The following is a 27,301-nucleotide window of genomic DNA, read 5'->3' as shown; positions in this document are numbered from 1 at the left end:
GGAACATGAAAGAATGTATTTTGAAGACTGTAAATCTGGCCCTTAATATCTTACATACTATTCTTGACCATCTCTCTCTCTATATTAGGGGTGTAACGATAGATGTATTCGTACCGAACCGTCACGGTACAGGCATCTCAGTTCGTTGCATGAGGCCTTATGACGAATACAGGCAATTCACCCTCAATCCAGAAGGGGGCGTCGGCAGTAATGTAACTCTGTTTAATAACCGCCGACAGAAGAACAGCGAATGCCAGGAGTTGCGCACTTGAAAACAAAGCCCACTAGACAGTGACCATGTGCTGATTCTGAACGCGTCTCTCACTGACAAAGGAGTGTAACGTTACTTTAAAGGGTTGCGCATTCAACTGTCTGCGAAATGGAGCTTTGTGCTCTTGTATCCTACCTCTCTCATTCGACACAAATCCAAATATTCTATAATATTTCCATATTTGCAATGCATCCAAATGCTAAACTATTATTTATTATGTAAATTATAGACTTTGTACTTCAGTCACGTTCTAACGGTGACACAGTGTGGCAGGAGCGCTGATGTTTAGTTCACTGTTTTATTTTGATAAAGTACCAAAGCCTGGAACTGATATATATTGTGTTTGTGTTTGCTGGTGCGATTATTTCACCTTTCCTCTAACCAGCAAAATCAACTTAAATAAAAAAACAAAACAAATAGAATGTCGCTTTCTGCCATTTGAGTTTCCTTTCTGTCACAAAACTGAACTGAAACTCAACAAATATAGGCTATGTTACGTGTCGCACAGTTTTTTCCCCTTGTCGTTTCCCCTTTTTTCTGTTGTACCGAAATTGTATCGAACCATGACCTTTTGTATTTTAAATAAATGGCCTTCTTTTAAATGTTCTGTTCGTTTGAAATATTTCTTGAACATCAAATCAGCATATTAAAATTCTAAAAGATAATGTGACCCTGAAGACTGCAGTATTTTGAATAAGGTATTTAGACCCAGAATTCTGATTAATATAGAAATGCGCTGTCTTTTCCAGATTAGTAACCTGTATATTGATTTTTGGCAGCTGGGTTAAGGTGTTTATTAGGGGTGCAAGGGTTCTCGGTTAAAAATAAATAAATAAATAAATAAATAAATACATAAATAAATAAATAAATAAATAAAACCGTATGGTTCTACACACAAGGTTTGGCACACACTAGGACCGCAGTTCAACTTCTGTAATATGGTTTGTTATAAATAACACGTAAAACAAACAGGGTTCGGCTATTGTACATCTCTGTTGATGAATACGCATTCTGGCTTGCCAATACATTACAACAACAACGATGGGAGAAAAAAATAAAAAATAATGCTGACAAACCATGCTAAAATATGAGCAGTCATTTATGCTGTCATCACCCTGACCTGAACAGCACACATTGCTATCTGTGTTTAAATTAAACTCATTTAACCCTTGCCAGTTTAAACATTTAAAAGCCCGAAGACACGAGGTTGTGTGCGCAGTGAGAAGATTTGCGCGCACACTCTTCTGAAGCGTGCAAACCCACGTCTTAGAACACGTGCCAATATTAAGCTCTCTTTGAAGTATTGTGTTTGAATGGACAAATTCACACAAAAACTGTCAAGTCTTGGTAAGCATCCTAGCAAACATAGCCAGCTGAACATACAGTATGAGTGCACTGGATCACACTGACAGCACTTTCACTATTAATCAAACAACAAAGAAATCACTCACTACTCTCGATAGAATAGCTTTTATGCAATTTAATTTTTAATTTATGCAATGTTATTTTATATTTGATCACTTTATTGATCACTGTTTTTTTTTATTTGTGCTGTTGCTTGCAGTTAGATTATTTGTTCTTATTTTCTTTATTTTTATTTTGACAGTATAGTTTTTTTTTTTTTTCCCCTAAACATGGCACATACCGAGCCATACCGAAACTGTGACGTGAGTAAGTTGAACCATTGCACCTGTAGTGTTTATGTGGAGTATTTGACCAAATTCCAATGAATATCTAAATATTTTTTGTGCATGTAAAAATGATTATTTATTTCAACGAATAAAGTATCATACCTGGTGTATATCCTGCTGTCCTCATGAACTTCCATTTCTGAGCTCTTATACTCGTTCAGCTCTTTTCTTATGGCCGCCTGGAAGAGAACAAAGAACAGCATGAAGGCTCAGAGTATCACAGGTTTTATTGAGTTATAAAAGTACAGTACATTTTAATGATGTCATGCAGTCAAATCAACATAAAATTTCAATACTTTAAAGGTCCACCAAAGTGCTTTAAAACTCACAGCGTTATTCTATGCGTTCACGTCATTTCAACTGAAACAGGAACCCTGCCCCCTTTCTTTTTTTAAATAGCCAGTAGAGTTTAGTTTATATCATAGCTTGGGCCAGAGCCGCTGATCTCGGTACAGGCACATTTGACAGCTTATGACAGCCCCAGTCTAATATATTACCACTTTAGATTTGATATAAAGCCTTTTCTGAAGCAAAACGGTGATTATAATGTTGCTGAGGATGTGTCGTTTAAAAATTGTCATTAATGTTGGTGCTCATCTCCTCTACTTGTCAGTGCTGTTTGTCTAACCGCTACTCCTCCTTCACTGTACAAAAAAATACTGACTTATGTGCCCGACTTCAGCCGCCGATTCAGTGTCTATTTATAGTGTAGGGGGCGGGACGCTTCAGACTCTAGAGAGCATTTGATTGGACAGAACGTTTGATGCAAAGCTGCAGTGCAGGTTGATGTCATCAAAATCATTGATCCATATTGGTGGAATGTTTTTATGTTGCTCTATACAGTTTACATAAGACAGCATTTAAATGCTGTTATGTCGGCCACCACAAGGGGGCAGAAGAGGGCAGTGATTGGGCCAGACCTTGTCAGCAGGTGTGAGTTTGGTCCAGGGTTTGTCTGCGCGCCGGTCGTAGTCTTGAGCGTGAGTGCACTCCACATACTCATGAAAGCGCAGGATTTTTCTGGCCTGCAGCTCAGCTACTGTAGGCCTCTGTGACAACTGCAGACAGAAACACATTTGTTTTCAGGCTACCTACACGCGCCACAATCAAAATATTGTCACTATTCAGTGACAGTTAAGAAGTCAAAGAAATGAGTAGTCAACTTTTTATATATATATAAAAAGCAATTTAAATAAAAATATGAAGTTTAAATTTCCAGATTAACAAAAATGTAAACCAGGTACAATTTATACACCATCATTCATTTTATCTTTAATTTATTAATTTAAGATTTTTTTTTTTAAAGAAACTGAAACTTTTATTTAAAAAGGACACATTAAACTGATCAAAAATGACCATAAAGACACAGTCACAATGTTACATGTCTACTGCAAATAAATGCTGTTCTTTGAAGAATCATAGTTTCCATAAAACCATGAAGCAGCACAACTGTCTTCTAACAATGCTGAAAATGTTTCGTAAGCACAAAATCAGCAGACTGTAGTTAATGCCTGCTGAAAATTCAGCTTTGCCATTAAGTGAATAAATTACATTTTAACATACACCACCAGTCAAAAGTTTTTCAACAATGAGATTCTTCTGCTCACCAAGCCTGCATTTTTATTTGATGCAAAATACAGCAAGAGCAGTAATATTGTGAAATATTTTTTTACGATTTATAGTAACTGCTTTCTATCTGAATATATTTTAAAATGTATCCTTGTGAACAAAGCTAAATTTGTAGCATCATTACTCCAGTCTTTAGAGTCACATGATCCTTCAGAAACCAATCTAATATGATGATTTGCTGCTCAAGAAGCATTTATCATTATTACCATTATGGATCAGAAGTAATGGATCAGAAGTAATGATAAAAGACATTTATATTGTTACAAAAAAAAAAAAAAATCTATTTCAGATAAATGCTGTTCTTCTAAACTTCCTATTCATCAAAGAAACCTGAAAAAAACAAAAAAAACAATAATGTGTTTTGAGCAGCAAATCAGATTATTAGAATAATTTCTGAAGGATCATGTGACTGGAGTAATGATGCTAAGAATTAAGCTTTGAAATCACACAAATAAATTACATTTTAAAATATTTTAAAATAGTTATTTTAAATAGTAAAAATATATACAGCAAAACTTGTTTTTGCTGTACTTTGGATCAAATAAATGTAGGCTTGGTGAGCAGAAGAGACTTCTTTAAAAAACAAAAAAAAATCTTACTGTTCAAAAAAACTTGACTGGTAGTGTATAATAAATATAAAAGTTTTTAAATTGTAATACTATTTTACTATATTACTGTTTTAGTGTCTTTTTGATCAATTAAATGCAGCCTTGATGAGCGCTGGAGATTTCTTTAAAAAAAAAAAAAAAAAAAAAAAAAAAAAAAAAAAATATAAAGAGTCATGTATTTGTTTACAAAACTAAACCCAAACAAATTAAAGGTTTTAATGAGAAACAAACACAGTCAGACTCAGACAATAGATGTCTCCAAACCTTTCTGGTCAGTCTGCGCTTGATTTCACTCCTTTCCGCCCGTCGGTCTGCTTCATTCTTGGCTGAAACAAAAGAACATGCCGATATTTAAAAAAAAAAAAAAAAAATCTTTACTGGAAACATCACAAATTTGGGAACTACACCAACTATGACTGACTACTACAAAAGATATTTGGATCTAGAAAACAAAGGCTTTAAGACTGACCTAGTAGGATGTTTCTCTGCTCAAGCTCTTGTGCTGTGGGTCTCTGACTCAACCTCCTATGAGTGACAAGCAAAATACACATGGTGTCAGTGTGGACAGTACAAAGACCCATAAACTCAGAGTGAACACACACACACAGACCTTGTGAGGGTGGTGCCGATCTTGTTGCGGATAGCTTCCCACTGCTCTTTGTTCTTCCAGGTGATGCTCTCCTGGTCCTGGGACTGCTCTTTCTCCTGCTGACGCTCCAGCTTTAGCGCCAGAGTGTCCTTACGCTTCACGCGGCTCGCAAGACCACCTGACAATATACACAACCCTCATTTGATGTTCTGACAAATTTTGTAAGTTGCAACATTCATGACCTGAGCACAGGTTCAAGTGCTCTGATATAAGAAATCTGTTAGCGAAGAGTTCAGATCAGAATTAGAGGATCTTACTTGTGGGAACATCCTCGTCATCATCATCATCCTCTTCATCATCATCATCTCTGTACTTGATGGATCCATCAGAATCGCTTTCCTCGTCATCGCTGTTTCCATGTGCCGCGTCCTCAGGAATGACACTGACCCGCGGGTCTTCCACCAGGCCGCGGCGGCTGCGTGGCTCCAGATTGGGCTGTCGTGTGGGCCGAGGGGCGGGCCGTAGCTTCTGCAGCTCTTCTTCAATGTCAAAATCATCATCCTCAGGCCTGAACAATACACAATCATAAAGACACAGTGAAAATACAGTATTTAGTATACATAACACATGGCATAATACTAGGCATAGTTTCTTCTTTGGTTGTAAAAAAGTAGCTGTTCTGAGAAAAAATGGTATGTACACTCACAGTCGCAAAGGTTCGATAGTGACAGGAAGCGAGTATCGCCCCCCTCCTGGGGCTTCAGTGAGAAAGTCCGGTGGCAATTCAAACAGAAGCGAATGAGCTCGCTGGGATCCTTCCGGGTTGGGCTGGACCGGGCCTGGACTGTTCAAGGCTCTCTGGATGCGTATATGCAGAGGTATGGGCGGCTGCGAGGGCGGCTCTGTAGTGGGGCTGGGTGGGTCCACGTGGGGGACCTCAGGGAACGGGTGTGCGCGAGGAGGGGATGGCGGGATATGGGTTGGTGGAGGAGAGAGCGCTTCAGAGTTTGAGTTTCTGCTGTCGTCTGATTGGGCAGGGGGCGGGGCAGAAACAGGGGCTGGGACCGGAACGGAGGTTGGGCCGGGGGGCGGAGCCTCAGGCTGATTGGCCGAAGAGTCGTCTGAGTGGCGTTTGGTCACAGGAGTCATCCTCTTTGGGGGAATGGGAGGAGATCGCTTAACTGGGACCGGGACTTGAGAGGAATCCACTTTAGGGGGGAAAAAAAATACAATCAAAATGAGGGTTAAAGCACATGGGGCAACAACAAATTAGTTTGTACAAAAGTGCCAGGCTAGGATGCTGAAACATTGATTTGCATGCCATGGAATTAATCAAACGAGTATTAGTACAGGAAAGGGAGGGGTTTAATATTCTAAGATTCTACAGATAATATTCTAAAGATAAGAGGTTCAATATTAGGGTCTAAAACATACTAGCTAACACAAATCCTAGCTAGAAAAAAAAAGTTAAATTCTGAATGTCGCCACAAGAGACGACATAGGAAAGACCTGTTCACACCAAGGATGATAAATGTACCGATAAGTTTTAATAATTGTGACCCGGGACCACAAAACCAGACAAACGCTGAATAAATAAGCTTTCCATTGATGTATGGTTTGTTAGGATATGACAATATATGGCTGAGATACAACTATTGGAAAATCGGTTTTCTGAGGGTGCAAAAGAAAAATCTAAATATTGAGAAAATCGCCTTTAAAGTTGTCCAAATGAAGTTCTTAGCAATGCATTTTACTAATCAAAAATTAAGTTTTGATATATTTATGGTAGGAAATTTACAAAATATTTTCATGGAACATGATCTTTACTTAATATCCTAATGATTTTTGGCATAAACGAAAACTTTGACCAACACAATGTATTGTTGGCTATTGCTATAAATATACCCGTGCTACTTACAACTGGTTTTGTGGTCCAGGGTCACAATTGTTAATAACTGTAATAATTGGGAAGTCCACATCACAGCTATAACAATGGCAGAGAGCAACATCACCTGTATGACTTTCAACAATTTTTCCCCAGATGAACGTTAAAAACACTGACAGCCAATCAGAATCCACCAGACTTTAAAAAGCCAGAACATTTAAACCAGCAGACAACAAAACTGCAGCATGTGCTTATAATACACAGGACATTATAGTCTATTGGTGTGGACACTAACACAGTTATCATTAGTTATTGTTTCTGATGTGAACGGGTCTTAAAAGTTCTACTTCAATGGTCAGTTTTCTCTATCAGGCTACTGTCATGGCAGAGCAACAGTTTGAAGAGAATCTTTCTGAGCAAGTCAGCTCGAATGAGCTTTAAATTTAAACTGACCCTACTTAAATTCTAAATATCACATTAATACACAAATGTGAAGAAAATAACTGCTGTCTTGAGTACTGAGATCAAGTCGGCCAAGTCGTCATGTCTGAGTTTGCACACTTGCATGAAGTATGTTTCTGGGCTAAATGTCAAAAATCTTCACCTTACGTGTGGGCTAGTTTCATATTGAAACACGACATGTCAAAAACTTTACATTAGACACTGGACACTGCCACTCGGTACTTGCAGTTTTAAATTTTTAAATTCTGCAAGAGGGTGAAATGTTAGTATACAGGTATATTTCCAGATGTCATCCAGATTGATTCTGAATTTAATCTTCATTACTGGTTATTCAGTTAAACTTCAATCATGGTTACCCATAATTATCATATCCTTAAACAGGGTAAACTGAACTCCATTCATCAGTTCTCGGTAATCGCAGTGATTTGGAGCAGGATCATGGAGATCTTGAGTATGGGTGTGAAAACAAGCATGACTGTGTGAGGTTATTTGAGCATTAGGACATGCATGCCAGCTGGTGTGGGACGGGACAGCACCAGGGCTACCTGGGCGGAGCTGAGCGCCCCTTTGGCTGAGGTAGGTTGGCAGGGAGAGATAGACTCCAGATTCGGCCTGCCATCTCCAGCTCGTCCAGTACTGAGGAGGCGAAGCTTTGTAATTTCTTTGTAATGTTGAAGCTTTAGGGTGGATGAAGGGAAATGTGCTTTTAGCATCTCAAACCACATTTACACGCACTGTTGGACACGGGTCCAGTTCAACAGGTGACACCTAATAAAACCTGCAAGTGCTTAAAGGCACAGTTCAGGAAACATCTGTCATGAATTACTCACCCTCGTGTTACTTCAAACCAATTAGACTTGTTCATCTTCAGAAAACAATACAAAATAACTGTGGTTGTGTGGTTTCAATTCAAGTCTTCTGAAGATACGATCACTTTAAATGGTAAACAGATTTGATTAAGGCTTTTATTCACCTATAAATGCTGACCAACGCATATACATAAAGCTCATCAAAACCAGTGTAAGGGCCAATTTTTTTTTTTTTTTTAATTGCTGTTAAAGGATAGAAAAATATTTGACTGAGATGCAACTATTTGAAAATCTGGAATCTGAGGGTGCAAAAAAATCTAAATATTGAGAAAATCACCTTTAAAAATTGTCCAAATGATGTTCAAATGAGACTGACACGGAAGTGAAGAAATGGTTGAATAAAATTGTTATTTTTGTTTTCTTTGCACACAAAAAGTATTCTTGCAGCTTCGTAACATTACGGTTGAACCCCTGATTCCACAAAGACTATTTTAACAATGTACTTACAACCTCTCTGGGCCTTGAACTTGGGCCGTGAGTTGCGTTGCTGTTTACACAAGGTCAGAAAACTCTCAGATTTCATCAAAAATATCTTAACTTGTGTTTTGAAGATGAACAAAGGTCTTACAGGTTTGGAATGACATGAGGGTGAGTAATTAATGACATAATTTTCAGTTTTGGGTGAACTATCCATTTAAGCACTATAAATTAAAACTATCAGTAAGAGCATCCCAATACATCAATCTCTGATTCAACAAATAGCAAGAGTATGTTGAAAGGCAGTAGAATGCATACGTTTATTTGCAACTTGTTTGGTTTTATCAGTGGTCTAGAAAGACACACTTCAGCTTTAAGCTAGTGGATACCTGGTGACTAAACTTGTGTCAAACCTACAAAATTTCAAAGCTTTTAAAAAATAAACTGAGCTGAAATGAAGAAAGACAATGTTATATCTTAAGTACATGTGAAAAGTCAATGGCCACTAGCAGTTGCAATAGTTTCATCCAGTCTCTCAGCTGTTTTAGAATGAGAACTGAAATAGGATTGTCCTGCTATCTGGACTAGGGGCGTCTATAAATAGATCCTGTTGGACAGGGATGGTGTGTGTTGTGTTCCTGACACTCGGGCAGCTGCTGCCTGCCTCTCATGCCACTGGGCTACGGCATGTCTAAAGTTGTCTTCCCTCAATGACACCTTCAGCCATCAGTGTGAGCTCTCTTCTAATTTAATCAGTCCACGAAATCTAACTATAGAAAATAAGCTGCACATTAAAGGAGAAGTTCACTTCCAGAACAAAAATTAACAGATCATTTACTCACCCCTTTGTCATCCAAGATGTTCATGTCTTTCTTTCTTCAGTCGATAAAAAAGTATGTTTCTTGAAGAAAAACATTCAGGAATGATTTCCATGTAATGGACTTCAATGGTGCCCCCAAATTTGAACTTCTAAAATGCAGTTTAAATGCAGCTTCAAATGGCTCTAAACAATCCTAGTCGAGGAAGAATGGTCTAACAAGGTAAAACAGCGATGTAGGATAATTTTGAGTTTTTCAACATGCCTTAACTGTATTGACCCGGATTACACAGACTACACATGTGCATTGCAGAGATGAGAAAAGGCGAGCATTTGAGGTTAAAAAGTATAGGGTTAGGATGACTGATCGCTTCACTAGATAAGACCCTTCTTCCTCAAGTGGGATCATTTAGAGCCATTTAAAGCTGCACTTAAATTGAATTTTGGAAGCTCAAACTTAGGGGCACCATTGAAGTCCACTATATGGAGAACATTCCTGAAACGTTTTCCTCAAGAATTTCTGTACGACTGAAGAAAGAAAGACATTAATATATTGTATGACAAAGGGGTGAGTAAATTATCTGTACATTTTTGTTCTGGAAGTGAACTTCTTTAATGCAGCGAATTATGGGCTGAACTCACCTATTCGACCATCAAACAGTTAAACAAAATATAAGGGTTAATTTCATCCATGATTTGGTTCTTGGCTTAAAAATCTTGATTGAAGGATTTTCTGAAATGTCCATGGAGACAATGAATGGGAAAAATACATCCAGAACTCAGGTGGCTGAAAAAGTGGGCGGTCTCTGTTCTGCTCTATTGTACTGATAACAAAAAAAAAAAAAAAAGCTGAGAACAAAAGTACAGGGAGTTCTCATGTCTGTGAGCAGACAGAGCATCAGCTGCTATGTAGGACAAACAGACACACTTAAGTCCTACAGGAACATCACACACACACACACACACACACACACACACACTTCTTTCCATCTCCTGCCCAGGTGCAACTTCTTTAGTGATTTTTGTATGATTTGTTGTGAAACGGTACATTTAAAACCTGTCCGACAACAAACATCAGCTGTCTGCATTTGCTCAGAAGTGGCTGAAGCCGGGGCTGCACTCAGAGACAGGTGTGTGAGATATGAAGCTGCTCAGTGAACAGCAGCAAAAACAGCACAGAGACGTGTCTGAGCCTGCCCATCTCACTGGAACGCTCAACTGTTTCAGCAGACACTAACACACCTGATTTGCTAAACACACAGACCTTCATCTATTATTAACCAACAGGATTCTAATTCTGAAAAAATTAAGAAAAAAAGAGCTCACAATATGTACAACTGTGATGCCCCAGTGGACATAAAGCATTTCCCCTCTCTCTACCTCTACTTTCCTGTTTCTCTTTACTATCTTATACATTACAAACACCCATAGCTGCAGTAATTAAAAAAAGGTAAATGACACTGACATGAGTATTGTGTGTGGTTGACCTTATTTTTAATAATACTGCAGCTCAATGCTGACACCTATCAGTTCATGTTGTGTGCTCAGTGCCATAAAAATATCTACATTATTTATGTACAATGACCTGAATGATAAACTACAACCCAGAGCTATAACAAGTAGGAGTTTTACCACTGTGACAAACAGGACTGCTATAGTACCCATGAAAGCTAGTGTGCACCAGATATTGTACAGATTATCAAAAGTCTGGATAAGTGAAAACATAATGTGAATGTTCTTCTTTCAAAAAGGCTAGATTAAAAGCAATGCAATATGAAATGTAAAGTGACTGAATAATATTTTTTACAGCATTTATTAATCTAGGTTATTTTTAACAAGCTAAATAATTAAACATGAACATTTGTTCACATATTATGAATAAACATTGATTTAGGAAAATTGTATATTTATAAATTAACATTAACCTAATAGTCTTGTTTGTTTAGTGTATAGTTTATGATATTTTATACACTGAATAATGTTAACAAATTGAACCTTAATGTAAAGTGTTACCAATCTGCATATAATCAAAATAGCTGTGAGCATAACTAAGTCTAAATTACATAATAGTGGTAATGTCCAAACTAAATCATGCACGTCTCTGTCATGAATGAATGAAGGCCATATCACCAGTAAAATGAAGCTCTGTTGATTAAATATGAATTAAATATGAATCTGTACCGAGCCAAAACAATACACTGCAGGACAGGAAACAATATAGCCGATTTCTGAAACAAGGAAAGCACAGTGTGACTGCATAAGCAGGTGGTGCATGGAAAACTATCTACAGAATGACAATGCATGAGGAAGACAATGTCCAACAGTCAGGGACATGTACACTATATATGGTGATGGTCCAGAGTCAGCTGCTTACAGTGCAGTGATGCATGACTGGGTACTGAACAGAACAGACCAGGACTGGAGTCACAAATCATTCTTAAAAAAATAACTCTTAACTGATATTTTTCTGTTATTTTCAGACAAAATTCCTAAAAATAGGAATTCCTCTTAAAGGCAGAATAATCTCTAACATGTCTAAAGGTAAGATGTTTAATGAAACTACTGGGTTGTTTGAATTATTAAGCATTACAACTTAACACTAGCAACATATGATACATATTCTAGAGATGTGCATGATTACTCTGAAGTGACATCAGTGGTCGATCATGTATACAATGATCGTCATTACGAGTATGCATGACATGCAGACAACTCTACACAAAAATTACTCAAATAGGGACCTTGTTTTTAACTTTATAATTGCAAGAGCACTTGTACGCAAAACACGCGCACTCTAGTAATACACACACAAACATATGACACATTCACTCATTCACACATAATTTGCAAATGAGACACTGCTTCAATGTCAATTTTGTTCTCACTTTTTGAAAACCACTGAAAAAATAGCATGCAGAAGACATACGAAGCACATCTAATCTGTCTCAATTATTTAAATTATACGTGTAACAAAAATATGTTTGCACTGACAATATCAGCACATCCTGGGACATACGAAAAATACATAAGATACAACGTAAAAAAGTGTGCAGGCTTAATATGATTATTGCAGTAACCTTATTAGCCAGTTTTCATCAACAATTGCAAAACAAGCATTTTCTTCTCAAGAAAACAACACAATGTTCTTGAGAAAACATTAGATAACTTCTTAAGAATTTTGGAAGAATTGCACTTAGAATATTCCTATGAACTTATTAGAAATTATCTAGAAACCTCTTGACTTTTTTTTTTTTTTTTTTAAAGCTTTTTGGGAATCTGGCACCAGTTACTCTAGAAAACAAGGAATTTCCATAATTTTCATAGACTTTCCAGTCTTTCATAATTACAGCATTTAATAAAAAAATTCTACTGCATAAATATTTTTAGAAGTCAAGACAAGTCAATTAAATATTTTAGAGCCAAGCATAGCCAGAATGTAGAAAATAGCATATTGACTATAGATTGTATTAATTTCTTCTTTTCCAGGCCTTGAAATGACAATTTTAAAGGGATCACACAAAAATTAAAATTACCCCATGATTTACTCACTCTCAAGCCATCCTAGATGAATATGACTTTCTTTTTGCAGATGAACACAATCAGAGTTATATTAAAAAATGTCTTTGCTCTTCCAAGCTTTATAATGGCAATGAATGGCTGTTGAGATTTTAAAGTCCAATAAAGTGCATCCATTGATCCTAAAAGTGCTCCACATGGCTCCAAAGGGTTAATAAAGTGAATCAATGCATTTTTTGTAAGAAAAATATCCACATTTAACTGCAATCTCTAGATTTCACTAACTGTCGTACACACATTTACAAGAGAGTGGCGTTCCAGCGGATGATGTAGGCATAGCCTATTATTCTTACACAAATGCACTGATTCACTTCAGAAGCCCTTTATTAACACGTGGAGCACTTTTTGTTATGGATGGATGCACTTTATTGGACTTCAAAATCTCAACACCCATTCACTGCCATTACAAAGCTCGGAAGAGCAGGAAATTTTTTTATATATATATATATATAACTCCGATTGTATTCGTCTGAAAGAACAAAGTCATATACACCTAGGAAGGCTTGAGGGTGAGTAGTATCATGGGGTAATTTTGATGTTTGGGTGAACTATCCCTTTTAACCCCTCTCATATATCCAGGTTTTCCATGAATGTGGGAAAACTGCTAGGTTATAACATTTTGAACAGGTCGTACTTTTATCATTCTGCACAGTGGCATCTCCTCTGGCTAAGGCCTATTAAGAAAGCAGCATGAAGCCACATATACTTTATAGTTGCAGTTTGGAGCGAAAGCTGACAGGACAAATAATGACTCACCTTGCAGTGCAGTGTTGCTGTTGTGATGGGTGGGTTTGGGAGGGGGCACTGGTGGCTGTTTAGGAGCAGTAGGGGGTGGAGGGTTTGAGTGGGCGGGAATAGAGGGAGGGGTGGAGTGGGCGGGGATAGTGGGCGGATGAGAGTGGGCGGGGATGGTGGGAGGAGTGGAGTGAGCAGGAACAGTAGAAGGAGTAGAGTGGGCGGGGATAGTGGGAGGAGTGGAGTGAGCAGGAACAGTAGGAGGGGAAGAGTGGGCGGGAACAGTGGGCGGAGTGGAGTGGGCGGGCACAGTGGGCGGGACTTCACGGTCTGTTGTTGTTAAGGGAGGAATGGGATTAATGCGGAAGGAGTCGTCTACATTTAAAGACACAGTTCGAGGAGGGGGCTTAGCAATGGGAGGAGCAGAGGATGAGGATGATGTTGATGACGATGATGATGCAGAGGAGGAGGATGAGGATGGGACTGGAGCAGTCTCAGTGGAGGAGGAGGAAGAAGCCATCAGCCATTTGGGAGGGAGGATAGCCTGTTTAGGGGGTGGCTGGGACTCTTTAGTGGAGGTACTTGGTGCAGGTTTGGGCTCAGGAATAAACCGCACACCCACTGATCCTAATGGTGAGCACAAGACATGCACAAACATACATAAACACAAATAACAAAACACACAGGTGCACAGCACAATCACAGGAGCAGGCATGAGTAAATAAGAAGCATGTGAACAGTGACAGTGAGGTGCAGGAGCGCTTTAAAGACCCCATGACATGGCAGTTTGGAGGTTTGAGGGCATAAATATGCCAAAAATACTATACAATAATGCCAAGCGATGTATCCTTCAATAGGTAATATGCGAATACAGGAAGAAATCAAGCTATTTCATGGGGTCTTTATCATTGCTTTGCCATGAGCAAAAACATTCTAGTGCACAGTGAAGTTCTGCAGATCTAGCATAATTTTTTTACTCTGAAATACAACTGCATGATTGTATGATCAACATTAAAACTCTTTAAACAGTGGGAATACAGCTAAACTCTTTCTCAAGAGCCTGATATAAGCTGCTTCAAATAGCGTTAGCAAATGTGACACTACTGTAAATGTCTCCTGATAGCCTAAAAATAAACTTTAATGGACACCAACACAGAAGTATATAATGATCCCATTTCTTTGACAGACAGGCTAAAGAGCTAATTAAAAAGGTGGCAGAAGAGGTAATTAAAAAAAAAAAAGCTATGAAAATATGACGCCAATAAGTTTAAATGATCTTGTAACAGAGGTCCGGGTTTTTGATCTTAGATCAATGCTAGGCACACAGTGATATTGACAGGTGCATATAAGCGTGCTGCAGGTCTCCATTAGAAATGCGCTGTCTAAATAAGTTCAGAGCGCATTTGCAATTCGACAAGGTTGACAGCTGTTAATGTACAATTACCATTTTAGATCAAACTGTAATACTGTTTAAGATTTCTATTCTAACTGAAAGCATAATTCTAGGCTATTCGCTGCTGTTTTCAAAGCACGATGCAAAAATGTGACATTTTATTCACTAACGCTCTTCTCTGGATGCTCTTCAATCGAAAGCGCCTATCCGTCAAAACAAAAGCTTGCTAAGTTTAGGTTTGAAAATGATGAAAATTCATATAAAAAAGTAAATATTTCATTTTTAGTTTTACTATAAAAAATTTGTGTTTATTATTTTATAATAAATCATTTCCAATTATATTATCACTATTATTAATATTATTATTATATATTTTTATTTATTTATTTATTTATTTTAGTTATATTTAATGGATCACACTGTATGCAGTGTGAGGACCAAACCAAATCTCCAGGTACTCTTATGAGAACCAGGCTAAAAAAAAAAACGCATGTGCACCCCTGGATATTGAACTTCTGGGCCAATACTAATAAAAATAATTGAAGTTTTGCATTTAAAATCTTTAAAACCATTTGGAGTGGCTAGTTTATTAAACAAAATAAATAAATAATTAAACAAACTAAATAAATAAATACAAATCCTTAAAAGTACTGGTCTTCAAAATGTCTTAACTATTGCTTTTCCAAAAGGCAAAAAAGGTCATCTGAATAGTGTGATATTATATATATCTGGCTTTATATTGCCCATTAAAAAAAATAAATAAATAAAAAAAAAACATTTTCTGTCTAAAACTAAACTTAAATCTGATGCAAAAATGTGCACGGGGGAAATCTTCCAGAAAAATGTTTAGTACCAGTGTTGGGGAAAGTTACTTAGTAATGCATTAGAATATTGCGTTACTCCCTCAAAAAGTAACTAATTATGTTAGTTACTTTTTATGGAAAGTAATATGTTGCGTTACTTTTGGGTTACTTTTTAAATCAGGGTAGGACTTGCTTGTTTGTTTTTAATATAACAACTTTTTATAAAAGTTCAAGCCCTTTCACACCAAAAGTGCTTTATTACTTTTCATATGAAACTAAGTCTGAGCTTTCAAATTCTGTCCATTTAATTGTGAAATTCCCACAATATATGTTTTTGGTGTACTTTAATGTGGCGTAACAGATTATTCTGTTCAACTGGCAGCCATTTTTTTTCCCAGGGTAAAGGTATATTCTTTTATAATATATCTAAGCCTATATGTATGTGAATATTAAAACCTGTAGTAAACCTTTATTCCATTTTATGTGCCCACAAGTATATCGTCACGAATGAAGTGAGCTGTGTGAGTGTCTTACCTGCTCGTGCCCTTGATTCTTCCTCTGCGGCTGTGTATCGTGGCAGTGTGCTGCTCTGGATGGCCTCTGAAACGGGCCGGACCTTCTGTCCAATATCAGACGTGCTCTTCTGAAGAATGGGCCGCCGGTCCTGTTCTGACTGAGGCCTGACTGGTTTCGCATCAGACACTTGTTTCACGGGTTCTGGCCTCCTGACATCTCTTCTTTCTCTTTCGTCTTTTCTGTCTCTCTCCTCACGTCTGTCCCGTTCCTCTCTTCGTTCCCTGTCTTCCCTTCTTTCGTTCTGTTCCTTTCGTTCTCGCTCGTCTACTCTCTCCGGCTCATCCCGCCTTTCGTGATCCTCTTTCCTGTCTCGTGGCTGTTTCCTATCCCTGTTTTCTCTCCAGTCTTTCTCCTCCCGCTTTTCTCTATCATTCCTCCTATCTTTCTCACGCTCATCTCGGTCGCCTTTACCGTGCCAGTCCTCTTTATCCGGTCTCTTGTCTCGTCTGTCTCTGTCATCTCTACGTTCGCCTCGTCCTTCCCTGTCGTCTTTCCTATCCCGTCGATCTCTGTCCCTGCTTGCTTTCTCGTCTCTTTCCTCACGCCGGTATCGTCCCTCCTCCTGTCCTTGTCTGTCCCTAGGTAACGATCCTGCTCGTCTCTCCATGTCCGACTCCAGTCGGCTGCGTCGGTCTGTTTCAGGTGGTAACCGTGTCCGAGCATCCACGTCCAGTGGTTGACGGTTGCGACTAACGTCGGAGGGCGCTCGGTTGCGGCGCTCCGGTTCAGGTGCGAGGCTGTTCCTCTGTTCTTCTCCCTGTGGCCGTGAAGAAGGCGCCTTGACCTCTGAGCCTGCATCTGGCCTGCGCTCTCCAGGCACTGGAGCAGTGTGTCCATTCTTCACTGGAGGAGCTTTGTGATTCACGTCATTGCTCTCTGAAACAGATATGCATAATGGATTTTGAGACAGAATACAACAGAACAAAGCAAAAATCTGCAGGTAAAATAGTTTGTCTTCCTGTTAATGGAATTTGATGATTGTAGACTGCAAAGACGGATTCTACATTCGTGAGATGGACAGAGTCCCGTTATTTTCAGTAGGGCTGTGACGGTCACAATTACAACCGCGCCACCGCGGTCGACGGTTGCCACCGTGGCCATCTGCTCACTGGACGTGCCTTTAGAGAGAAATGCATCTCTACGGATTTTATAATGAAAGAGTTTTTGTTTTCGATTTGAATTTTTTTAGTTTTAAAGTAGTATAGTAATAATGTAAAGCTTTCTATAGATATATTTATCTGTAAGGCAAGTATTCGCAGAGCTTCGTTTCATTTTTGTGCAGCGCTCCTGTTCTTGTTTGTTTTCTTTATTTTTACAAAAGCACAACATTTTGTTAATATTGTGAGTGCACGCAAATAATATTACACTCTTTACAGTTCCAGATGATATGTTACGCTTACCTTTATGAGCAAAGATTACGGCGTATTTAATTTTTTTTTTTTGCAAGTGATTGCGCTGGCGCCTCCATGTCCTGCAAAGTGCATTTAGCTTCCCCTCTCCAACGAACGATTGTATACGGGCGTGCATTTATCCAAGTTAAATGTTTAAAATAACATTGTGATATGCTTGACAATTTTATTTTAGGCAAGTCGTGATGATGTGAGAAGGTAAAATTGATCAAACATAGGCTGTGATCAACTCACTGCCTGCCTCTGGCCGCTAGGTCGTTATGTTACAATCTTAATTTCGTTAGGGGAAAAATCTTAATTTAACAAAAAAAAATGTCCTTTATTTAACTTTATAAAGACACAAAAAGAAATATAACCACGTTCCCATTAAAAACAAAACTGAGCTATTTTAATGGATGCAACAGTGTAATGGGAAAGAGAGAGAAAAGACTCGGGCTCTAGTCGGACTCAGGCCGGTAATTTTGATGAGCCGTCGGACAACGGTTGGGCGAGGTTGTTACGAATTTATGCAACAGATGTTCGTTTATATTTTAACCATTCCTTATTTTGGGTACTTTCTTATTTAAATGTATAATTTATTTGATATTTACTTTAGTGTTTTGTAGGCTGAAATAAACACGCATGTTTGTTATGCTTCAAAATTATATATCAACACCGCGCCACCGACGGTAATTGGTCCATTACCACCGCGGTGAAAAAAATCTGCCACCGTCACAGCCCTAATTTTCAGTTCATCAGAGTAAAGGATAAGGATGCATAGTCAGGTGCAGTCTACAGTATGTGCGACACCAAACTCTCCACATGGAGAAATAGCATGAATAACACCTGGAAACACCTGGACTGGTGCCACTAACACTAAACTAACGGAGAGACATGCAGAAAAAATGCAGTGGATTGCAGACAAGCAACAAAAATTTAGTTTAACTAAAAATAACAAAATCTGTTTTTATTAAATCACAGTCTATATACAGTGCTGCTTGAACATTTGTGAACCCTTTAGAATTTTCTACATTTTTGCATAAATATAACACAAAAACATCATCAGATTTTCACACAAGTCCTGAAAGTTGACAAAGTGAATCCAATCAAACGAGACAAAAACATGCTTTTTCATTTATTTACTGGGAAACATGATCCAGTGTTAAATATTTGCGAGTTGCAAAAGTATGTGAATCTTTGCTTGCAGTATCTGTTGTGACCCCTTTTTGAAGCAGTAACCACAGGTAACGTATTTTGTAACCGCTGATCAGCCCTTCACAACAGCTTGTAGGAATTTTAGCCCATTCTTTAGTACAAAAACACTTGGACCCTATGATGTTGGTGGGTTTCCTCCTATGAACTGCTTGTTTAAGGTCCTTCTATAACATTTTAATTGGATTAAGGTCTGGACTTTGACTCAGGCTTTCCAAATCATTAACCTTGTTCTTCAACCATTTTTTTTTTGGTATAATGACTTATGTGCTTGTGGTTGTTGTCTTGCTGCATGACCCACTTTCTTCTAAGCTTCAGTTCTCAGATATTTTCCTTTAGAATTTGCTGGTATAATTCATCATCACTAATTCATCCATCAATGATGGCATGCCATTCTGGCCAAAATGTAGCAAAGCAGGCCCAAACCATGATACAACATGTCTGATGACGTTTCACAGATGGGATAAGGTTCTTATGCTGGAATCAAGTGTTTTTCTTTTTCCAAACATAATACTTCTCATTTAAACCCAAAAAGTTTTACTTTGGTCTCATCCATCCACAAAACATTTCTACAATAGCCCTCTGACTTGTCCACATGATCTTTAGCAAACAGTAGACCAACAGCATTTTTTTTTTTTTTTTTTTTTTTGGGGGGGGAGTTGTGGCTTTCTCTCTGCAAATATGCCCTTCATACCATTGTTGTTCAGTGTTCTCCTAATGATGGACTCATTAACATTAATATTAACCAACGTGAGAAAGGCCTTTATGTGCTTAAGTTACCCTGAGGTTCTTTGCAACCTTGCAGACTATTACACGTCTTGCTTTGGAGTGATCTTTGTTGGTCGACCACTCCTAGTGAGGGTAATAGTGGTTTTGAATTTCCTCCATTTGTAAACAATCTTGTTTGACTGTGGATTTGTGGAGTCCAAACTCTTTTGGAGATGGTTTTGTAACCTTTTCTAGCCAGATGAGCAACAACAACAACAACTTTTTTGAGGTTCTCAGAGATCTACTTTCTTAATGCCATGATTCACTTACACAAACATGATCAGACTTTAATAGATTCCTGTTTTTTAATTAAAACAGGGCATACACTGATAGTCATCCTATTTATTAATAACACATCTAAACAAATGCACTCTAAGTTCACCTTAAAACTAACTGCTAATCCTAGAGATTCACATACTTTTGCAACTCACAAATATTTAACACGGGATCATTTTTCTCAATAAATAAATGACAAACTACATATTTTCATCTCATTTGTTTGATCAGGTTCTCTTTGTCAACTTTCAGGACTTGTGAGAAAATCGGATTAACTTTTTGGTCATATTTATGCAGTAATATAGAAAATTCTAAAGGGTTCACAAACTTTTAGGCAGCACTGTATAAAATGAATGAATACACAAAATATATTTGACTTAAATATCCTAATTAACAGATTAACAAAATGAAAGGAAAAGACTAAGTGATGTATGCCGCTGAGTTTAGTTCATTTTTGCACGGCGCTCTAAGAAAGTTCACAGAAAGGAAACTGAGATGGCAGAAATAGTTTCGAATGAGCTGTATGACCTAAAAAGGTTGGAGTATTTTGTTGTTGTTGTTGTTTGTTTCCACTGTTCGATCGTGCCGGTGCCTCACGCACACACATACAGCATTGCAAACATTGCAGTCTGTTCATTATTAGAACAAAACACAGGTCAGCCAAATATAGATACACTGGTTAATTTAAATAGGGTGTACTGCGTAGTGCAATCCATGCCGTTCAACCTGAGGTCGGGCCAAACACATATTTGCTCATGTGACGAGTAGGTTTTTTTTAAGCGCTTTAAGAACAAAGCCTGGTTTACATAATAGTTTAGCATTTAAATACATCACAAATATGGACACATTTAATTGGATTCATGCCAAATGAGACAGGTAGACTGTGTGAGAACAACGGCGTTTGCTTTCAGTTTCGCTTTAAATTAGCCTAGCTCATTTTGGCTTGTTTAGCAACTTATGTTCTTCATTCTTGTTTTGTTCTGAAAACCATTTAAAATGCCTATAAGCTAGGTATTGTGTTTATTGTTTGTACATTATAACATTTCGCTTTATTTACCGGTGGTATTTATGAATGTGTGCTTATCTGTGTTTAACCTAAACTACAACGTAACATTAATGGCCCTATATACCGGTACCTAAATACGACAATATAACTTTATGCTATAGTAGACGTAGGTCACCACCCTTCACTGGATGAGCAGCAATAAACTACATTTTGGCTTTTTATAATGCCTAGTCATACTTCTGTGGATATTGTGGTGAAAGTAACTCAAAAGTAGTGTAACTCTAAATTAAAGTGTAATTTAGAGACAGTAATACTGTAATGTAACTAATTACTACGAAGTACATCCATTACAAAGAAGCAACAACTGAATACAGAGAATTATGAAATGACTCAGTGCTTAAACTTAATATTATAAACTTAGGGTGAATCACAGATGCTCAGGTCAGGTTTCCACACCTTTTTAACCAATTTCTCTGACTTTTCCTGGGTATAAAAAGGTGTAAAGAAAATGTAGTTTCTCTTGAGATGATGTTATTAGCTGGTAAAATTGCCTGGCAAAAAAAATAAATAAATAATAAATAAAATCTACAGATTTCCATGACTATTCTTAAATATTTTAAGCCTTTATCCTTGACTTTTCCAGGGCTGTTTTGAAGTAACAGTGAAATCAAAATAGACATTTCTTAGTTTAAATTAAATGTTTCAAGTATGTATTATAAATGGTGTATTTGTGCACATCATTATTTTAATTATTAATTATTTTATTTTTGTATTTCCTCTCTGATGTCAGACAGTCTCGCTGACTTTAAAAATCTTGGTCTTTATTGACTGTGAACCAGTTTTAAATACCAACCTGCAGCTAATTATGTATTTTCAAAATGGAAAAGAAAGAAAATTATGACCATAAAGAAAAAAGAAACCTATTTTTAGTGTAAGATTATTAACCTCCGATTTCACATGCAAGGCTTAAGAGTAGTCCTAGATTAAAACGCAAGTCTGCGCTGTTTCAACTAAAAGAAACTTGCATCTTAAAATATATCAGTGCCTTTGTTTTGTCTCAGGATGCACACCAGTATTGTTTTTTTTTTATTTTTTAATTTTTATTATTTTATTTATCATTTATTTTTTTGACTAAGGCATGTTTATAAAAATGTCCTAATTGATCTATGGCCTAATCCTGGTTTAGGCTAAGCCCTGTCCAAGTAACCGGGCCAAAGAGTTTTTGCATTGTGATGTTGTTTTAATGACAATTCAGCACACGAAACATAAAAATATGCTTCGGACATGTTTACGACAGAATGAATCTCATAAAACCTTTCAGGCTATTAGGTTTTGAATTTTTTCAAATTCAAAACAATGAGATGCATGACTGTGCTGGGTTGCCGTACCATTCTCTGGGACGTCCTTCAGTAACCCTCGCTCTATCAGCTCCTCTCTGGGCTTCCTCATCGACATCTTCCTCTCCAGCACTGATCATTCAGAAAAAAGACAGCAGACACACATTAATCAGTCAAGCCACCAGTTTTGAAAGACAGTGAGTTTAAGTAAATCTTAAAGGCCTATTGTGCGTTTTTATAGGTAGTTAAAGCTGCCACTGTTAGGGTATGAGCCAAAAACACTTTTTGTCCCTTTAAATGCAAATAAGCTGGTGCGCCCGCCCCCCTTTTTTAAAGGGCGGCGCTTCAAGAGCTGGCAAAAACAAAACAGGACACGCACTGAAAAAGTCAGCAACTCTCAGCAACAGTGTTCATCACTATATTACCCAAGCTCATGAAAATGCATGCCTCTATATTAGGGGTGTAACGGTACACACATATCACGGTTCAGTACGTACCTCGGTTCGAGGGTCACGGTTTGATAAAATCTCGGTACAACAGAAAAAATAAAAAATAAAATCTACTATGCTAGGTTTCTTTTTGTTTATTTTAAACAGACAGTAGTACAAATTACATTTTTTTCCACCTACATGTGAAAATACTAAATAATATATCAAATTATTGTCATATATAGGCTATAAAATCTGCAGCACATATATACATGCAAGGAATAAATACTTGAAATATATTTAATTTAGTCTATAACTGATAGATGAGAAAAAACTGCGACACGTAACGTAGCCTATATTTGCTGAGTTTCAGTTCACTTTTGTGACAAAAATGAAACTCAAAGCCACATCCTATTTGTGTTTTGTTTAAGCTGATTTTGCTGGTATGAAGTAATCGTGCCGGCGCACACAAACACAAAACATATCAGTTCCAGGCTTCTAGCATTGCTAACTTGACAGCGCATGTGGTAACTTACTTTATCAAAATAAAACAGTGAACCAAACATCAGGGCCCCCGCCTCACTGTGTCACCATCAGAACACGACTGAAGTACAAAGACTATAATTTACATAATAAATGAGAGTTTAGCATCTGGATACATCGAAAATATGGAAATATTATGTAATATTTGGATTTGTGCTGAATGAGAGAGGTAGGATACAAGAGCACAAAGCTCCATTTTGCAATCAGTTGAGTGTGCAATCCTTTAAAGTAATGTTATACTCCTATAGACGAGTTCATAATCAGCACATGGTCACTGTCTAGTGGTCTAGCGGCCTCCTGGCATTCGCTGTTCTTTTGCCGGCGGTAATCAAATAGAGTTGCATTACCTTCTGGATTGAGGGTGAATTGCCTGTATTCGTTGCAAGGCCTCATGCACCGAACCAAGATGCCCGTACCGTGACGGTTCGGTACGAATACATGTATTGTTACACCCCTACTCTATATACATTTCTGCAACAGAATTCTGCTAATTCTAATTGTGTATCTTACTGCACATTTCTGTAGCATCTGGACCAATCAGACATATATTAATTGTTACATTTAACAAACAGTCTTTAAATCCAACAAGCCAGCTATATGCTGGAGCTCTGGAGACAACCCCCCAAAGCAACTAACACCCCAAAAGAGCTCAGTTGCCAGGGCGACTATCTGATAAGAAGTTTTATTGCCCAGAGGAATGCACATCTGCCCATGTTACATTTGCCCATAGGAAAGGCACAATGCCTACAGAAACAGACTCCTTTCCTATTCATTCACAGACAAACCTTTCTTTGACCTTCCTATCACACATAGCCCAGGTCATTGTGTACAGTATTACTGCATTGTATTTTAATTTTATTTTCTGTTGTATTTGTGTTTGTCTTTCTACTGTTTTATGCATGCGTTATGATAGATGACTAGTTGTATAACCCACCTATGTCATGTTTGGTTTCTTTGAATTTGTATTTTGATGATCTAAAAGATGGTGTAAATTAGATGTTGATACTTATGCAACATATTAGTGTTTTAAGAAACCTTAGTAGTTTTTGCATCAACACCCAATCGAATTACATATGCAAAATACCATGCTCACAGACAAAGAGTCGTAAACTTTCCCTCCAAAGGCGAAAGTTACCATTGGTTCATGGACCTCCTGGAGGCACAGCCCCCAGAGAGTTTAAAGGCATCTCATCACTTCACTGTCTTCTTCGTCTTCTGCTACAGTTACTACTGGCAGCTGATATAAATAATTGTAATTAATCATAATTAATTGTAATTATTTATACACATTTCCCTTTGAGCTAAATCGCAACATTTCGCAGCAATTTCAAAGTGAAATGTCCAGAGAGTGGCGCTAAGACACGTTAAATACGTGACTGCGGCATGTTTTTTTTTTTTTTTTTTTTTTTAATGCTGGTACAGGCGTGTATTGCTGCATTTTTATTATGCTGCTTGAGGTAGGTATTGCAACTAGTTCAGAATTAAAATATCTGGGAAAAGGTGCTGTATCGTGTTGAACATATCGCCTACACCAAACCCAACCCTAAACCTACCAATAGTGTTAACAAATGCAAAAGTGATTGATGCAGCTGTGCTATTTTAACGTCCTTATGTGAATTTGAGCTCTTCATCAAGTGCAACAGCGTATCACTTGAGCTACCGAGCAAACCTACTGAATTAGAAAACTCACGCATACAAAGCTGCATATGTGACAACAACATTCAGAAGTATCAGTTTTCTAATGAAGTAATAATTGCCACGTACACACTGCAAGTTTAGGAGTGACAACCGCTTTTAAATAAGGTAGTGATTCCTGTAAATTAATGCGGGAGTGAGTTACAAGTGTGTATGGAACAACAGTCGCTGCTTTAGAGAGCGCTGTCTTGCAGTGTTGCCATGTCCTCATATTTACAAGTGTTTTTATGGAATGTTGTTTAGTCTTAGCTCATAAAGCTTTAAAAAAGCTTAATAAAGTGGTCTGTAGCAGATATGAGATATATAGGATTTTTTTGTGTTATAAAACAAAGCATATGGGTGTTTGTGTTTTTTGTGCTTGTCCTTGTTTGTTTTTTTTTTTTTTTTTTTTTTTTCTATGAAGATATGGCAACAATGAAACTTTCAGGGGTCGTGTGCAACTGTGTGTCAAAATGTCCTAAGACTTCTCTCACTGGTATTTTCTTGCATCTCACATACAGACGAAGACACATTTCTGATGTGCGTTTAAATATGTCATTAACAACAGTTGTTCAGTTCACTTCTGTACACACTACGTAGAATTTCTGTAAATGCGGTTGTCACTACCTGTATTTTTTTGGGAGGTAATGTGGTTGTTGAATGTGGTCGTCACTCCTGCATTTTAGTGAATTATGCGTGTAAGAACGTGCTTAAGTAAAAGGTGAACTGACAACTGAATTTAGCTGCAGTGTGTAAATGGCCAATATTCTTTAAGTAATTGTGTGAAAATTAAGCTTTATTGATCAGAACTCCTGTGACTGCAAATCATACTTTGTGTGAACAGGAATAAAAGTTGTCGGAGTTGTATTGCCTCTAGCGTTCATTTCAACTGGAAACTGCAGTGATTCATATATATACATACATTATATATATATATATATATATATATATATATATATATATATATATATATATATAGGTATGATGTTTTTTTCAGTTTTGCAGAAATGTTTGGTAACACTTTCTATGAAGCCCACATTTATAATACATAAGGGTATTCTTAAGGAATGTATAATGCATTACAAAAACCCTTATAATGTTATATCATCTTATGAATATTCATAAGAACAGTTTTAATGTATTATAATATTTGCTTAATTGTAGTTATAGATTAAGAGTATGATGATTTATAACACACAATGAGCATTCACTTAAGTTACAATGGATTATATTTCTCATAGTGTATTATAAGACTCGCATGCTGCTTTAAATAAAGTAATCAATGACCACTTATAAGTACAGTTATAAAAATATATATTTTTTTTTCCTCAAACAGCCATAAGACCACATATTAGATCAGATGAATGTGTAATATGACACATTTGCTTTGAACTATTTTTACTGTAATATCAGTTTGATTATTTTGATGTTGATTAGTAACTCTGCAACTATGTCAACTAGCAGTCATAGGAGTATTAGTAGTATGTCTGCTAAATATGTGCCAACACTTTATTTTGATGGTTCCCCAAAAGACAAACTGACTGTAAGTAACTTTGTAAGTACATCAACATTCTACCTACCCTAACCTTAACATAAGCCTACTAATACTCAGAGTTAGTTAACACAAAGTTGCAAAGTTGCCAAGTCCCCTGACATAAACATTGCAGTTTTTTCAGCTGAAATTATTAACTAGCTCACATTAAAATTAATATTAGCCTCACAGGGAATGCTCAAATAACACTCCACACCTAACCACTTAAAAGATGTAGTAAAAATACTGCGCAGATCTTAAACAAACAATGTCAAGATATACAGCTCTTTATACATTTAATATAAGATTTATGGTGTTCATTGTGTTATAAATAATCATAACTTTACAAGTTTTAACCACAAATGTGTAAGCATTGTAATTGTATCATAATTGTTGTTAGAATTATTTATAAGATGGTATAAGATATTTTAAGGTTTTTATAATGCATTATGCATTCATTATAATGCCTTAAGAATACCCTTATAATGTATTATAAATATGGACTTCACAGAAAGTGTTACCAAAAGGATATAGATGTATATCTAATTTTACAATGAGCCTATGCTGGCCTTATATGTTTGAACCGGAATCGGTTTAAACGTCAGTCATCTGATTGAACTGTGCATAATAAATGCACATTTATGAATTACAGAAATTATTAAAAAATGAGTGGGTGGATTTTTACCATTATAGGCGAATCACACAACTGTATTCAAACACCTTATAAAAGTGATTTTTGCATAATAGATCTCCTTTAAATCCTCATTTTAATGCCAAAATGGAAAATTGTGATTAATAGTTTTAAATTGTAAATCAA

The 27,301-nt window shown here is 37.1% G+C and overlaps 1 protein-coding gene across 6 annotated transcripts in view; it reads right to left on the bottom strand.

The window, feature by feature from the left end:
- Positions 1-27,301, bottom strand: part of phactr4a (phosphatase and actin regulator 4a) — a 69,586-nt gene that overhangs the window by 3,333 nt on the left and 38,952 nt on the right. For 3 of the 6 annotated variants that reach the window (XM_051136787.1, XM_051136786.1, XM_051136785.1), the window contains 11 exons: positions 22,360-22,440; positions 16,280-17,197; positions 13,571-14,176; positions 7,681-7,812; positions 5,495-5,996; positions 5,106-5,356; positions 4,810-4,966; positions 4,669-4,724; positions 4,464-4,525; positions 2,883-3,020; positions 2,065-2,141 (listed from right to left, as the gene is read on the bottom strand). In XM_051136787.1, coding sequence (XP_050992744.1) covers positions 2,065-2,141; positions 2,883-3,020; positions 4,464-4,525; positions 4,669-4,724; positions 4,810-4,966; positions 5,106-5,356; positions 5,495-5,996; positions 7,681-7,812; positions 13,571-14,176; positions 16,280-17,197; positions 22,360-22,440 — 2,980 coding nt within the window. The remainder of the gene's footprint in view (positions 1-2,064; positions 2,142-2,882; positions 3,021-4,463; positions 4,526-4,668; positions 4,725-4,809; positions 4,967-5,105; positions 5,357-5,494; positions 5,997-7,680; positions 7,813-13,570; positions 14,177-16,279; positions 17,198-22,359; positions 22,441-27,301) is intronic. The other 3 variants (XM_051136788.1, XM_051136789.1, XM_051136790.1) reach the window with 3 other exon arrangements.

Source organism: Labeo rohita, chromosome 19 (genome assembly GCF_022985175.1).
Source record: "Labeo rohita strain BAU-BD-2019 chromosome 19, IGBB_LRoh.1.0, whole genome shotgun sequence".
Classification (NCBI taxonomy): Eukaryota; Metazoa; Chordata; class Actinopteri; order Cypriniformes; family Cyprinidae; genus Labeo; species Labeo rohita.
This window is presented reverse-complemented; position numbering and strand designations above follow the sequence as displayed.